This window comes from Girardinichthys multiradiatus, chromosome 15 (assembly GCF_021462225.1).
Source record: "Girardinichthys multiradiatus isolate DD_20200921_A chromosome 15, DD_fGirMul_XY1, whole genome shotgun sequence".
NCBI lineage: Eukaryota > Metazoa > Chordata > Actinopteri > Cyprinodontiformes > Goodeidae > Girardinichthys > Girardinichthys multiradiatus.
In genome coordinates this window covers 19,433,676-19,448,186 of record NC_061808.1, presented here as the reverse complement: position 1 = coordinate 19,448,186, position 14,511 = coordinate 19,433,676, and the positions used below count along the sequence as shown (strand labels likewise).

The 14,511-nt window shown below is 41.6% G+C and overlaps 1 protein-coding gene across 4 annotated transcripts in view; it reads right to left on the bottom strand.

Annotated features, from left to right (window-relative positions):
- Positions 1-14,511, bottom strand: part of si:ch211-278j3.3 (E3 ubiquitin-protein ligase RNF19A) — a 31,752-nt gene that overhangs the window by 7,477 nt on the left and 9,764 nt on the right. For all 4 annotated transcript variants that reach the window (XM_047387018.1, XM_047387021.1, XM_047387019.1 and 1 more), the window contains 4 exons: positions 12,194-12,707; positions 8,400-8,890; positions 1,716-1,921; positions 989-1,136 (listed from right to left, as the gene is read on the bottom strand). In XM_047387018.1, coding sequence (XP_047242974.1) covers positions 989-1,136; positions 1,716-1,921; positions 8,400-8,890; positions 12,194-12,346 — 998 coding nt within the window. In that variant the 5' untranslated portion in view covers positions 12,347-12,707. The remainder of the gene's footprint in view (positions 1-988; positions 1,137-1,715; positions 1,922-8,399; positions 8,891-12,193; positions 12,708-14,511) is intronic.

Here is a 14,511-nt window from a genome sequence, read left to right as displayed (position 1 = left end):
GGAACTGTGAGTTATTAAATGTTATTACTCATCCCAGTAAAGTTTAAGTGCCCTGTTCCTATAATGCACCATACATAAAGTTGAAAAAGTTTGATTTATTGCAACAAAAGCGTGCACTTCAAGTAAATTTGCAGATTTGTGCAAAATTTAAATCTGAAATGTTATTACACAAAGTGGGAGCTATTTACCAACTATGAACTTCCCTGACTTCTCTCTGTGCATGAGATCATCTTAAACTGATGAAACAATCACACATGTGTTCTATACTTCAGTTAGCTAATCATAGTTTTAGCTGACTTGAGGAAAAAAACAAATACATAAAAAAACAACTTTGGATAATATTTGTCAAAAACAGCTGGATGCAGCAATGCACACTGCATAAGTAATTTGCAAATGTGTGAAGCTACTGTCAAAGCCGAGGAATGGAATAAAATATAGTGGGGATAAAAACAACCATCAGCCCAGCACATTTTCCTGGGACATTTCCATTGATCTATTTCTGCTCGGTATACTTTGCAGAAGTCTTCAGATTCCTTTAACTTTTTCACGTTTTGTCACGTTACAACCACAAACTTCAACGCATCTTATTTGCATGTTATGTGACGGACCAATGCAACGTAGTGCATAACAATAAAAAAATCTGCCCAATACACCTACATAGACACTAGTGCAACCAGCTAACCTTATAAGTCGCCTAAACTACATAGAGTTAGATCTTCTCTCAACTTGGTGGGAGAAAATCTTTGAAAATTGCTAATCTGACAGACAGATAAAAAAATCCTCACATCTGCTGCAGGGCTGCTAAAGCAGGTTCAATTGCAGGGCTCTGGTAGGAATTGTATGATGTAAATACCATCATCAGAGATGTGTGCTAAAGGCTCATCAGAATCTGCTTTGCACATTGTAATTTGTAGTTGTGCTGGACTAATTACATACTGCATGTGGTTCCACCTGTGGAGACAAAATAGTCTGTTTGTGAGCAGAATACCTGAGGTAGTGCACATCGGTGATCTCCTGCATACACAGCCAGCAGAACTGACAGGCACACACAGTGCAGTTCATGCGGTTACAGCTGCCATCATTAGTCTTCATGATGTAGGCACCACAGCGAGGACATGGTTTGATTTCCTCTGCATCTGTAACAGAATAAATACGGAAGACAAGAATTTAATATAGTTACTTTTTATCTAGATACAGCTTCACACTTGATTTCTTCTTTGTTAACCAAACAAGTAACAAAGACAAGAAAATGACATGTATATAATCCCCTACACAGTGAGTTGGTGATTATATATCTAAGCGAGAACATTATATCTGGGGTTCCCCTATATGCCATTCTCAGGCTACTTTCCTTCAACATCTGCATGATGCCAATAGCTCAGAATTACGAGTATTTCATAATATTTTAGAACGTCTATGCAGATTTAGAACTTCACACTACTGTGACACCACTTGACCAAAATGTAGTTACCAAATATCCATGAGTGGATGGGTCAGAAAGTGGGTCAGAAAGTGTGGGAAAAAACAAAACAAAATCTTAGTAGAGATTTGTCCGTTCTTTTTAGTGTAACATTTGAAGCTTTTTACACATCTTTACCAGGGGAGACAATTATTGTGGAGGGCCCCCAACTACTTCCTATGACAAATGTGACCACTCTCTTTAAACTAAGGGTCAACAGTAAGATATTGGACAGCAAAGCCGCTATAAATCTTACCTCCTCCAGGTTCTTCATTGAAGACATACATTGCAGAGGCATCGTTGCCACCTGAAGCGTGGCGGGCACGCTGACGGCGCGCCTGGTCGCACGTCTGGTTGGGGTGCCACAGCTGCCGACAGTGGTAGCAGAACTCCGTGTCACATCCCTCACGACCGCAGCTCAGCTTGGGACACTCTGCACAGCCATAAGCTATGACTGCATAGCTATAATTCAGAGAGGCATGCAATTTAATGCCTACTTTACATGGTCCATATTGTTGCCCTAACATGCTGATTTCAAGTTCAAAGACACATTGAAGTGGAGGAATTTGATATTTTATGAGTACACAAGTATCAATGTGTGATCACTGATTAACTGCTGGGGAATTTGAGAGATTTAAAAGCCTTAAGTTAGTTTTTTTCTCCAACTGGCATTTTGAGCGCTGTAAGTTTTTTTTGTGTTTTTTTTTTAATCAAACAGGCTGGAGGCCACACACACAAAAGAGGATAATTACACTGCTGGATTGATCTCTCTTTGGTGTCAGACTCATTATGAAGAGACCCTGAATCTTAGCTAGTGCTCATGCATAAAACATTCAGATATGACTGTTATCAAACACACCAGCAGTTATTGGATTACCCAGATCACAGAACAACCTTTCACATGTTGCCATGCAAACAAGTTGAATGAAGTGGCAATGTTAAAATCATTCAACTCGTCCATGTTGGAAATTATATCATTGTTTAAGAAAACAGAGCAATTCATCTAAAGTGCGCTAATACATGAGTTTTATACCCTGCATGCCATGGCATCAATAAACTAAGTAATACATTTCTGAATATGTCCAATATATAGAGCAATGGCTGTCTGAAAAAAACACAGATTTAGATGGCCACGGTTTCATAGCAACCCAAGGAACTGATTCAGTTAATTTCCATGGGATAATACATGAAAGCAACAACACATTAATTGCATATACTCACCTTTAGCTATAAAAGTTTAAACAGAGCAGAAGGTCAAATGCTGCACCAGCTCTGGACATAAGAGTGAGTTGCGTAGTTGTACACATATAAAAAGATGCAAACATATTTTTTAAACGCTAAGGTTCTGTTTCATAGGAAAAAAAAATGTTTTTACACGGATATGAGAAGACAGCCAGCATTTGTTTTATTTTTTTATTTTTGCTGTCATCACTGTTCCTTCTGGTCATTATGTATTTTTTTGTATTTATATGTATACTTTTCAGACATCCATTCGACTGCATCAACAGAATGTAAAATCTTTATATGGTCCCACTATATCAGTACACAAGTAATTGATACGCCTAGATCTGTAAATATGGAAATAATGTTCTTCTCTTTATTATGAAATGTCTGCTGTTACTGCTATGCAATCTAAATATAATTACTTCATGTAATAAAAATGAACTGTTTCACTTTATCTTTTGGCACTCTGTAATTAGCAGCCTGTCAGTATGACATCCATTTTTTCATATAGCATGAGTTGCCTCAAGCTGTCATTATGTGTAGAGACCCCCCCCCCTTTTAATATTTTTTTTTAGTTCAAATGCATTGTTTCGAGCCTTATGCAGATTAACCAAAAAAATCATGAAACAAATAAACAGGTATGAAAATAATCTAAAAGACTAACAGAATGCCTGGGAAACTAATTTGTGAAATACTTATCATTAAAATAAGGCTGCTTGGCAGCAAAACATAAAATATAAATACATTACAGATGGCTAATAAACAGTCATATATTGTAACAAGTGTTTTTGAATAAAAATATATTCTCTCTATTGTGCTTTGTATGTAATTTGTAATTCTATCACACAGATTAGGTTTGTTGATTATTTTTCTCCATTCCTTCATCAAAGCCAGGCTGTTAGCACTGACAGTCCTGAACCCCGGTGCTTTCATGCCTCTGACTACAAATATCTACTGAATGCAGGAACAGGGCATGCACGTATGGACCTATCTTCTTACCCATCCATTCACATTAAGGCTGCCCAGCAATGGATCAGTGTCAGTGCATAATCCAAACAGCTGCAGGGATGATAAGAGATTAATGATATCAGCTTGTAATGAAGAACAAAATATCGAGGCACGTGACGTCGCCCGGCCGGGTTGCTCCTCGTGGGACCCGGCCGGGCCAAGCCAGAACGAGAGACGCGAGGCCATCCCCCAGTGGGCCCACCACCTGCAGGGGGAACTGTGAGGGACCGGTGCAAAGAGGATTGGGTGGCGGACGAAGGTGGAGACCTCAGCGGCCCGATCCCCGGATGCTTAGGCTGGCTCTAGGGACGTGGAATGTCACCTCGCTGGGGGGGAAGGAGCCTGAGCTGGTGCGGGAGGTCGAGAGATATCGACTAGAAATAGTCGGGCTTGCCTCCACGCACAGCGTGGACTCTGGAACCCATCTCCTTGAGAGGGGTTGGACTCTCTTCTACTCTGGAGTGGCCCACGGGGAGAGGCGGCGGGCTGGTGTGGGTTTGCCTGTTGCCCCCCAGCTCAGCCGTCTCGTGTTGGGGTTCACCCCAGTGGATGAGAGGGTCATATCCCTGCGCCTTCGGGTTGGGGAGAGGTCTCTGACTATCATTTCAGCCTACGGGCCGAGTGGTAGTGCAGAGTACCCTGCCTTCTTGGCATCCCTGTCGGGGGTGCTGGATAGTGCCCCTCCCGGGGACTCCATTATTCTGCTGGGGGACTTCAACGCCCACGTGGGGAACGACAGTGACACCTGGAGAGGCGTGATCGGGAGGAATGGCCTCCCCGATATGAATCCGAGTTGTGTTTTGTTATTGGACTTCTGTGCTAGTCACGGATTGTCCATAACGAACACCATGTTCAAACATAAGGGTGTCCATCAGTGCACTTGGCACCAGGACACTCTAGGCAGGAGGTCGATGATCGACTTTGTTGTCGTATCAGCAGACCTTCGGCCCGCATGTTTTGGACACTCGGGTGAAGAGAGGGGCTGAGCTGTCCACTGATCATCACCTGGTGGTGAGTTGGATCCGCTGGAGGAGGAGAAAGCCAGACAGACTTGGCAGACCCAAGCGCATAGTGAGGGTCTGCTGGGAACGCCTGGCGGAGCCCTCGGCCAGGGATGTATCCAACTCCCACCTCCGGGAGAACTTCAACCAGATCCCGGGGGATGTTGGAGACATAGAGTCCGAGTGGACCATGTTCTCCGCATCTGTTGTCAATGCTGCTGCCCGTAAGGTCTGCGGTGCCTGTCGCGGCGGCAATCCCAGAACCCGGTAGTGGACGCAAGCAGTAAGGGATGCTGTTAAGCTGAAGAAGGAGTCCTATCGGCTGTGGTTGGCTTGTGGGACTCCTGAGTCAGCTGACGGGTACTGTGAGGCCAAGCGTGCTGCGGCCCGGGTTGTGGCAGAGGCAAAAACTCAGGCCTGGGAGGAGTTTGGTGAGGCCATGGAGAAGGACTACCGGTTGGCCTCGAAGCGATTCTGGCAAACCGTCCAGCGCCTCAGGAGGGGGAAGCAGTGCTTCGCCAATACTGTTTATAGTGGGGGCGGGAGATTGCTGACCTCGACTGAGGACATTATCGGGCGGTGGAAGGAGTACTTCGAGGATCTCCTCAATCCTGCCATCACGCATTCCGTGGTGGAAACAGAGGCTGGGGACTCAGGGTTGGACTCTTTCATCACCCAAGCTGAAGTCACCGAGGTGGTTAAAAAGCTCCGCGGTGACAAGGCTTCGGGGGTGGATGAGATCCAGATCCTCTGGATGTTGTAGGGCTGTCATGGTTGACACGCCTCTTCAACATTGCGTGGCGGCAGGGGATAGTGCCTCTGGACTGGCAGACTGGGGTGGTGGTCCCCCTTCATGAGAAGGGGGATCGGAGGGTGTGTTCCAACTACAGGGGGATCACACTCCTCAGCCTCCCTGGTAAGGCCTACGCCAGGGTATTGGAGAGGAGAGTCCGACCGATAGTCAAACCTCGGCTTCAGGAGGAGCAGTGTGGTTTTCGTCCCGGCCGTGGAACACTGGACCAGCTCTATACCCTCTACAGGGTGCTCGAGGGTTCATGGGAGTTTGCCCAACCGGTTCACATGTGTTTTGTGGACCTGGAGAAGGCATTCGACTGTGTCCCTCGTGATGCCCTGTGGGGGGTGCTCCAGGAGTATAGAATCGGGGGCCCTTTATTAGGGGCCATCCGGTCCCTGTACGAGCGGAGCAGGAGTTTGGTCCGCATTGCCGGCACTAAGTTGGACCTGTTCCCAGTGCATGTTGGACTCCGGCAGGGCTGTCCTTTGTCACCAGTCCTGTTCATAACTTTTATGGACAGGATTTCTAGACACAGCCAAGGGCCGGAGGGGGTCTGGTTTGGGGACCAGTGGATTTCGTCTCTTCTTTTTGCGGATGACGTGGTCCTGCTGGCCCCCTCTAGCCAAGACCTACAGCATGCGCTGGTCCCGGATAAGCGGAAGACGACGAGTACGAGTACGAGTACGAGTACGAGTACGAGCTTGTAATGTGTTCTGTTAAATCTGCTGTCTCTGTGGAAAAAAACATCCATGGCTCTTCCAAAAAAAAGCAGTTCAGAAGTAAAAACTGGTTTAGCTGAGCTTTATGTCTCCTAGGGGTGTCAGGGTGAGATGTTTTTTTTTTTTTTCAAACTGTGTTTTTATTTTATGTTTTATATTTTTATTTTATATTTTTTTAAAACTGCTTCACATTTTCTATTTTGCTTAAATTAGACATTGGTAATGCACTGACCAGATATCTTTTTTCTCAGTTTATTTACTTGTGCCAGTGACAATAATGGATATTCTCTTCTGATTAAGGTTCTGACGTTCTGCACATTACATTTTTTTTGTGTTTTGGCAGCATGTCAGGAAATTAAAATCATAACAAACTCCTTTAACAAATAAATTCCTACATCTTTTCCATTTCAAAATTCCATACTTTTTCAATCTCCACAAATTAAAACAAACCTTAATACATATTTAGAAAATAGAGTTGGGTTTTATTTGTAAATAATCAATAAATCATGAAAAAAAAAAAACCAATGCTGATGTTGGCTTCCAATCAAGCAGTGTGTTACAGGCCACTGCTTTCTTTGTTTCATTTTGTCAAGTTTTTCAAATCTACTTTAAATAAAACAGTGTGTACATTTTTAATACATGGAATGTGTTTATAAAACTTAAAAACTCTCAAATTAGCACCTATGAAATTCAAATATTTTTTAAAGTCTGTCTTTTCTACCAAAATATATATTTAATTTAATTTGTACTTTTCAAAATAATGTGGGTGCATCCTAAAGCCTAAAACAAAGAAAAAACTGAAGACACTATATTTAGGGGAACAAATTGTATCTCATATGATCATGTAAACCAAACTGATTAGTCAGTTCAAGTGGAGGTGTGCAAATTTAAAGGTAAATATTGTAAATCAAATGGAAATCAGTGAAAAAACACTATTATTTAGAAATTCATTTTTTTATCAATTAGATAACACAATAAAAGTCTATTAACTCATATATTTTTCCACACTCAATTTTCTTTTTCCATACTTATGTAGATTTAATAAAGGAAAAAAGCAAATTAGACTTTTCCAGACTTTTAAAGACAGGAACCCTGACATATTGATTTCAGACTCTTTAACAATGTCTCCTTTGTCATTAGCCCGAAGTCCACCAGATCCTTGACATAAAAATAAATACATCTACATAAAATATTGCTCAGCACGCAAATAAAAAGAACACTCCTATTGGGCACAAATTAACCCAATATGAATGAATCAAACCATCCTGAATGATATGGTGATCAGGGCTTAATCTGACAATTCTGAATTTGGTCTACAGTATATCTGTGCAATACCACCAAAGGTCAAACACAGTGATGGCAGCATCATGCTACAGGAACGTTTTTCTGTTGAAGAAGAAGATGGATGCAGAAAATACGAGATTTTGTTTGTGAAAAGATTGGAAACTGAAAACAAGAGATTTACAGGCTACTGCAATGGTCTCATAATACAGACAAGCTGCATTAAGGGTAATTATGCAACACAAAAGTCTGTTACATGTTGAAGTTTTTTCTCCTTTGTTAATGTCAAACTATTTGGAGTTAAACGTTTGCATAAAAAAGGTCCTGTCCAAGCATGGCTTGAAAAACCAAAACCCCTAACTAAGCTTTCAAATGCTGCCAGTTTATCATTTTGGTGATAAGTGATTTATTCTGAATTTTTGGGACAGAACAAGATTAATTTCCAAATAGCACACAAGCCGAGTTCAAGACGAGTTAAGATAAGGAAATGTTCTTGGCATATGGAAAAAATTAATTAAGCTGTTATTGTAAAACAGTCACATGGACCTGTTTAGAAATCCAACTATCACAATAATTATTACATCCTGCAACATTCAAGGTTGAGGAAAGCACTTTTGTCCTATCATTTTATTTAAGACTGTTTTGTGCCACAGCCTGTTTCTTTTATTTTCAACAACATAAAACCAGGGATGTGATGATGTCAGGGGTGGACAGGTGCTTTTTTCATGCTGTCGAGTTGGATTTTTCTAGAGGGAGTTGTAGCTGGGTGAGTTAAGGATCCCAGTAAAATCCATTTTTATACATGTTACTGCAATGAGGTCTAAAAAAAGAAAATGTTATAGTAGCACACGATTTTATTTTCCACAGAGTTATAATGTGTTAAATTATTGGTTTGATGATTCAGCTCTCACCTGCAGTCAGGTGTAGGGCACCAGCGTGTATCTGTGTCAGCAGCCAAAAAACGCCTCAACTGAAACTCCTCAAATCTCTCCAGTAGTGCCTGGTCATCCAGGATGGCACGGACATCCAGCGGTGCCAGCGCCTCAGGGCACTGCGGGCACGCAATGCTCACCCTGCTCTCTGATATCTCGATGCGCAGATACTGGCGAAGGCAGTCAGAGCACGCCTGATGCGAACAGGAGCTGAGGCGCGGAAAGTGGCAGCGTGGCTGGCTGAGCAGGCACAGCGGACACTCCTCCAGGTGTTCATCCAGGAGCTGCTCCTGGCTTGAGGAGGTGAGGGAAAGGACGCCAGTGGATCCTCTGCTTGCTCCACCCACACACCCCTCTGTGACAATTCTGGTATTTCCCACCTCTGCTGCAACTTTCACAGTTGCACCTTCTCCTCCCTCTGCTCCAGAAGTTCCTGATTTCCCAGCATCTACTGCTGTGAGGCTGATGTCCTGAGAATAATGACAGAGCATATTAGTTTACCAAATCTAACCATGTGTTCGGAGGGCAGGCTACTTATTGTTTGTACTGTTGCTGAATGTATCTTCAGTTTACGGTTTCATGGCAACATCATTTTTAGAAATTACAAGCTAATTACTAGTCTGGGGATCTGTTTTGGCAGTTGCCCCTGGACACTATCCATGGTACATACCAGAAAATGGATGAAGTCACTGATGGGCCAGTTATTGAAACAAACACCCTAATGGATTTGAGAAATACTTGGATGAGAATGGAATAAACCTGATACTAAATCCAAAGAAATCCTTACAAATATACAGTGCTGTGCAGAATTACTCACATCCTTTGAACTTAAACCAACACAAAGAAGAGCATAATTGTGAAGTGGAAGGGCATTTTTTAACAACTAAAAAGCTAAAAAGTGAGGTATGCATGTGTTTATTCAGTGCCCCCTGATTGAATACTTAAATGAAACCACTTTCTGTTGAACTTACCGCCGTTTTTGGTGCAGGTCTCTACTAGCTTATTTGAATCTAGAGATTAAAATTTCTACTCATTCTTCTGTACAAAATAACTAAAGCTCAGCCATACTGGATGGAGACCACCTTTGAACAGCAATTTTTAAATCTTGGCACAGATTTTATTCGCTTTTAGGACTTGACTTTGACCAGACCATTGTAATATATTAATGTTTTGTCCATCCATCTTCCCATCACCTCTGACCAGTTTCCCTGCCCCTGCTGAAAAAGAGCATGCCCACACCATAATGCTGCCACCACTGTGTTTCTCCATGAGGACGGTGTGTTTGAAGGTGCCGTCTCACTTTACCACTTCACAAAACATCTCATTTGACCAGATCACCTTGTTCTACAGGTTTCTTATGTCCTGTACATGGCTGCTACAAACAGGACGTCTTATATCTTTCTTTCAATAATTGTTTTCTTCTTGCTACTGATCCATAAAGGTCTTCTGCCTGAGATCTTGGCTGCTTTTCTGATTAATGCTCTGCCAAGCCTGTCAGTTAAGGTAGGCAGCCATGCCTTTGTGGGTTTGCGCCACAATATTCTTTTAGTTTTCAGATTGTGCCATTTCTATAATGAGATTATTTCACACACTGGTGGAGTCTGTTTCTAATTGTTTGATTTCTGAAGAAGCTAGTTGTACTGATTTTTATTTTGGGTAATAGTAAAAGAAAGCTGAATAGAACTGCATGCCAAACTTTTCCGATTTTTATTTGTATAACATTTTTTAAACCTATGAAAAATTATGCACTGCTTTGTGTTGGTCTATTACTTATTGTCAGAATTATACAGGTCCTTCTCAAAATATTAGCATATTGTGATAAAGTTCATTATTTTCCATAATGTCATGATGAAAATTTAACATTCATATATTTTAGATTCATTGCACACTAACTGAAATATTTCAGGTCTTTTATTGTCTTAATACGGATGATTGTGGCATACAGCTCATGAAAACCCAAAATTCCTATCTCACACAATTAGCATATTTCATCCGACCAATAAAAGAAAAGTGTTTTTAATACAAAAAACGTCAACCTTCAAATAATCATGTACAGTTATGCACTCAATACTTGGTCGGGAATCCTTTTGCAGAAATGACTGCTTCAATGCGGCGTGGCATGGAGGCAATCAGCCTGTGGCACTGCTGAGGTCTTATGGAGGCCCAGGATGCTTCGATAGCGGCCTTTAGCTCATCCAGAGTGTTGGGTTTTGAGTCTCTCAACGTTCTCTTCACAATATCCCACAGATTCTCTATGGGGTTCAGGTCAGGAGAGTTGGCAGGCCAATTGAGCACAGTGATACCATGGTGAGTAAACCATTTACCAGTGGTTTTGGCACTGTGAGCAGGTGCCAGGTCATGCTGAAAAATGAAATCTTCATCTCCATAAAGCTTTTCAGCAGATGGAAGCATGAAGTGCTCCAAAATCTCCTGATAGCTAGCTGCATTGACCCTGCCCTTGATAAAACACAGTGGACCAACACCAGCAGCTGGCACGGCACCCCAGACCATCACTGACTGTGGGTACTTGACACTGGACTTCTGGCATTTTGGCATTTCCTTCTCCCCAGTTTTCCTCCAGACTCTGGCACCTTGATTTCCGAATGACATGCAGAATTTGCTTTCATCCGAAAAAAGTACTTTGGACCACTGAGCAGCAGTCCAGTGCTGCTTCTCTGTAGCCCAGGTCAGGCGCTTCTGCTGCTGTTTCTGGTTCAAAAGTGGCTTGACCTGGGGAATGCGGCACCTGTAGCCCATTTCCTGCACATGCCTGTGCACGGTGGCTCTGGATGTTTCTACTCCAGACTCAGTCCACTGCTTCCAAAGGTCCCCCAAGGTCTGGAATCGGCCCTTCTCCACAATCTTCCTCAGGGTCCGGTCACCTCTTCTCGTTGTGCAGCGTTTTCTGCCACACCTTTTCCTTCCCACTGAGGTGCCTTGATACAGCACTCTGGGAACAGCCTATTCGTTCAGAAATTTCTTTCTGTGTCTTACCCTCTTGCTTGAGGGTGTCAATAGTGGCCTTCTGGACAGCAGTCAGGTTGGCAGTCTTACCCATGATTGGGGTTTTGAGTGATGAACCAGGCTGGGAGTTTTAAAGGCCTCAGGAATCTTTTGCAGGTGTTTAGAGTTAACTCGTTGATTCAGATGATTAGGTTCATAGCTCGTTTAGAGACCCTTTTAATGATATGCTAATTTTGTGAGATAGGAATTTTGGGTTTTCATGAGCTGTATGCCAAAATCATCCGTATTAAGACAATAAAAGACCTGAAATATTTCAGTGCAATGAATCTAAAATATATGAATGTTGAATTTTCATCATGACATTATGGAAAATAATGAACTTTATCACAATATGCTAATATTTTGAGAAGGACCTGTATACACTGATGTTTGTGGCTGCAATATGACAAAATGCTAAAAGGTTCAAGAGGTACAAATAGTTTTGCAAGACACTGTACAATTTATACACTTCTGTGGGTTCAAAAGACACAGAAGAATATTTAATATGCAGTGAACAAAGAGCAAAAATACATTCCTGGCTCATATGTGAGTAAAAAAGCAGTCCAAAAAAGCTTGAATAAAGTTTGAATTAATATTGGTCCAGACCCCATCAAAATATTCCAAGAAATTCTCTGTAGAACCAAATCTTAAAGAAAGAGGGACCACTCGAAGTTTTTTCATTATGAACTTTTCAAGCAAAACATTTCAAAATCGAGTTTGTTGAAAGTCCCACCAAACCAGACGAAGAATGTTAGATGCCCCACTCTCACCTGCTCTGGATGTTCGCTCGGAGTAAGAGTTATAGGCATCTCTTCTTTTGGCCAGGACTCAACAGGCCTCTCAGGCTTCGGCTCTGATTTGGGCTTTCGGCTGAAGAAGCTAAGGAAGCTCAGAGGCCCCGTCTGTTGCTTGGGCCTCTTCATGATCAGCAGCAGCTGAGGAGAACAGGCCAACGACCATGAGAGGGATGAAAAGCTGTACTGTGTCTTTGTTTGATCTGTGTGTGGGCGGATGAGCGCAGTGAGAGCTCTCACGGATCAGAGTCTTGGAGCTGGACAGCTATTTTGCTATATGTGTAAAGAAGAGTGGGAGAAATGGAGAGGGAGACGTTGAAGAGGAGGTAATCCCTGCCTGAGGGGAACATCGCTAATTTGGTGCTGTTTCAGAGGGCTGATCATGCGGTTTACTTGTCCTCCTCTGCTTGCTCCTTAACTGAAGTTCGAATGGTTAAAATTAGTTCTCCGCTTTCTACCACCTTGAGCTGAGGTCTCAAAGTCCTTTTTCCTGCAGAAAAAAAGTACAATAAAAACTGTTGAGTGTGAGCATTACATGCACAGCACATCACATTTCAGTGCCACTATGAGTTAATTTATGATTAAAGGCCAACATAAGCCTGTTACTAATTTTAAGGTATAACAAGGTTTTTGAAAGGTTACAGTTTACAATGTTCTGTCACATCAATTCTATGGTTTAAAAGCCCCTTTAATGAGATGGCAGAGACAGTGCAAGAATAACCAGAGTTGCTCATCAGAAACTGAACACACTTTAAGTGTCAAAAAAGTGCATTTAATTTCTTTTGTGGACATGTTGACACATAATCAGCACATGTGGGACCATGATAGAAAACAGAAAACTCTGATATTTATTTATATGCAATGCAATTAATGCAAAACCACCTGCTGTTGGGATCTTTGCACCATTGTCTTCTCATCATTATGTTTAGACTTGAGCAATAAGGTCACAGCCAGGTGGATGACAGCTGTGACCAGCTGACTAAGTGGATTGAGGGAGATGGATGACAAAGCCGAGACGAGGCAGTACAAGTCGGCACAGACAACTCAGTCTCTCCATCAGGCAGCAGTGAGATTTTATTATCGGTTTATAATCAGGCCCAAAGAGCAAAGACGGCATGAGGTGATTCACAAAACACCAGACCAATTACAATAGCTGTCGCCATGGCACCATGTCAAATCGGACAATGGAATATAGCATGAAATGTGAGATAATTGGAGGTTATCATCTATTTCAAGCTCTATTATATCATGTCGTGTGATTCTGTAATTACAGTAAAGAACAAATCTTGGATATTTAAAAAAAACGTTTTACATCAGAACATTTTTAATGAACGGAGGCTGTTTTGAAAGCAACTGCTATGTTTTATTGTGAAGCCGAATGTATATGAAACTTTAGTAGCAATGTGACTGAGATTAGAAATGTATTTTTCTTTTAGTGCTGTGGATATGCGAAATATCCCAACCGGTTTTTGTAAATGCTAATATATCCACCCTTTCTTTCATGTTTGCTTCAGGTGGTTATTTGCATAGGAATTTAAAGAAAAATTTGTGCTGTATAGAAATTGTCATGTATGAAACAAACTTTAAAATCTAACATGTTAAAAGTATTTGGACAGAGTAAGTATTGGATAATATTAAACTTACCTATATTACTGAACTGGAACAAATCTGAATATGTTTTAATAAGAAGCAGAACAAATGGTGAAGCTAAAGGATTTGACTTAATATTGGACAAAAGGTCAAACCATGATCGCTGGACAATTGTTTCAGAGCATATCTGAAACTGCAGCTCCTGTGAGGTGTTCCTGGTCTACAATGGTCAGTTTCTATCAAAAAAGGGTCCAAGGAAGGAAGATTGGTAAACTGGCACAAGAGCCATGGGTCACCATGGCTCACTGATGTTTAATATGAATTAATTCATGTACAAATTTAATCACTTAAACATTCAAAACTAAGTTCACACCTGTGACATCAACTCACTCATGCATTATATTTTATCTGAAATAATTCTTATTTATATACAGTACACACCAAACGTTTGGACACACCTCATTCAATGAGTTGTCTTTATTGACTATGAATATTGTAGCTTCACACTGAAGGCATCAAAACTATGAATTAACACATGTGGAATTATATACTGAACAAAAAAGTGTGAAACAACTTTCAAAGTTTTTCCAATTGTTCGGACTGACTGACCTTCATTTCTTAAAGTAATGATTCCCACTCGTTTTTCTTTACTTAGCTGCTTTTTTCTTGCCATAATACAAATTCTAACAGTCTATTCAGTAGGG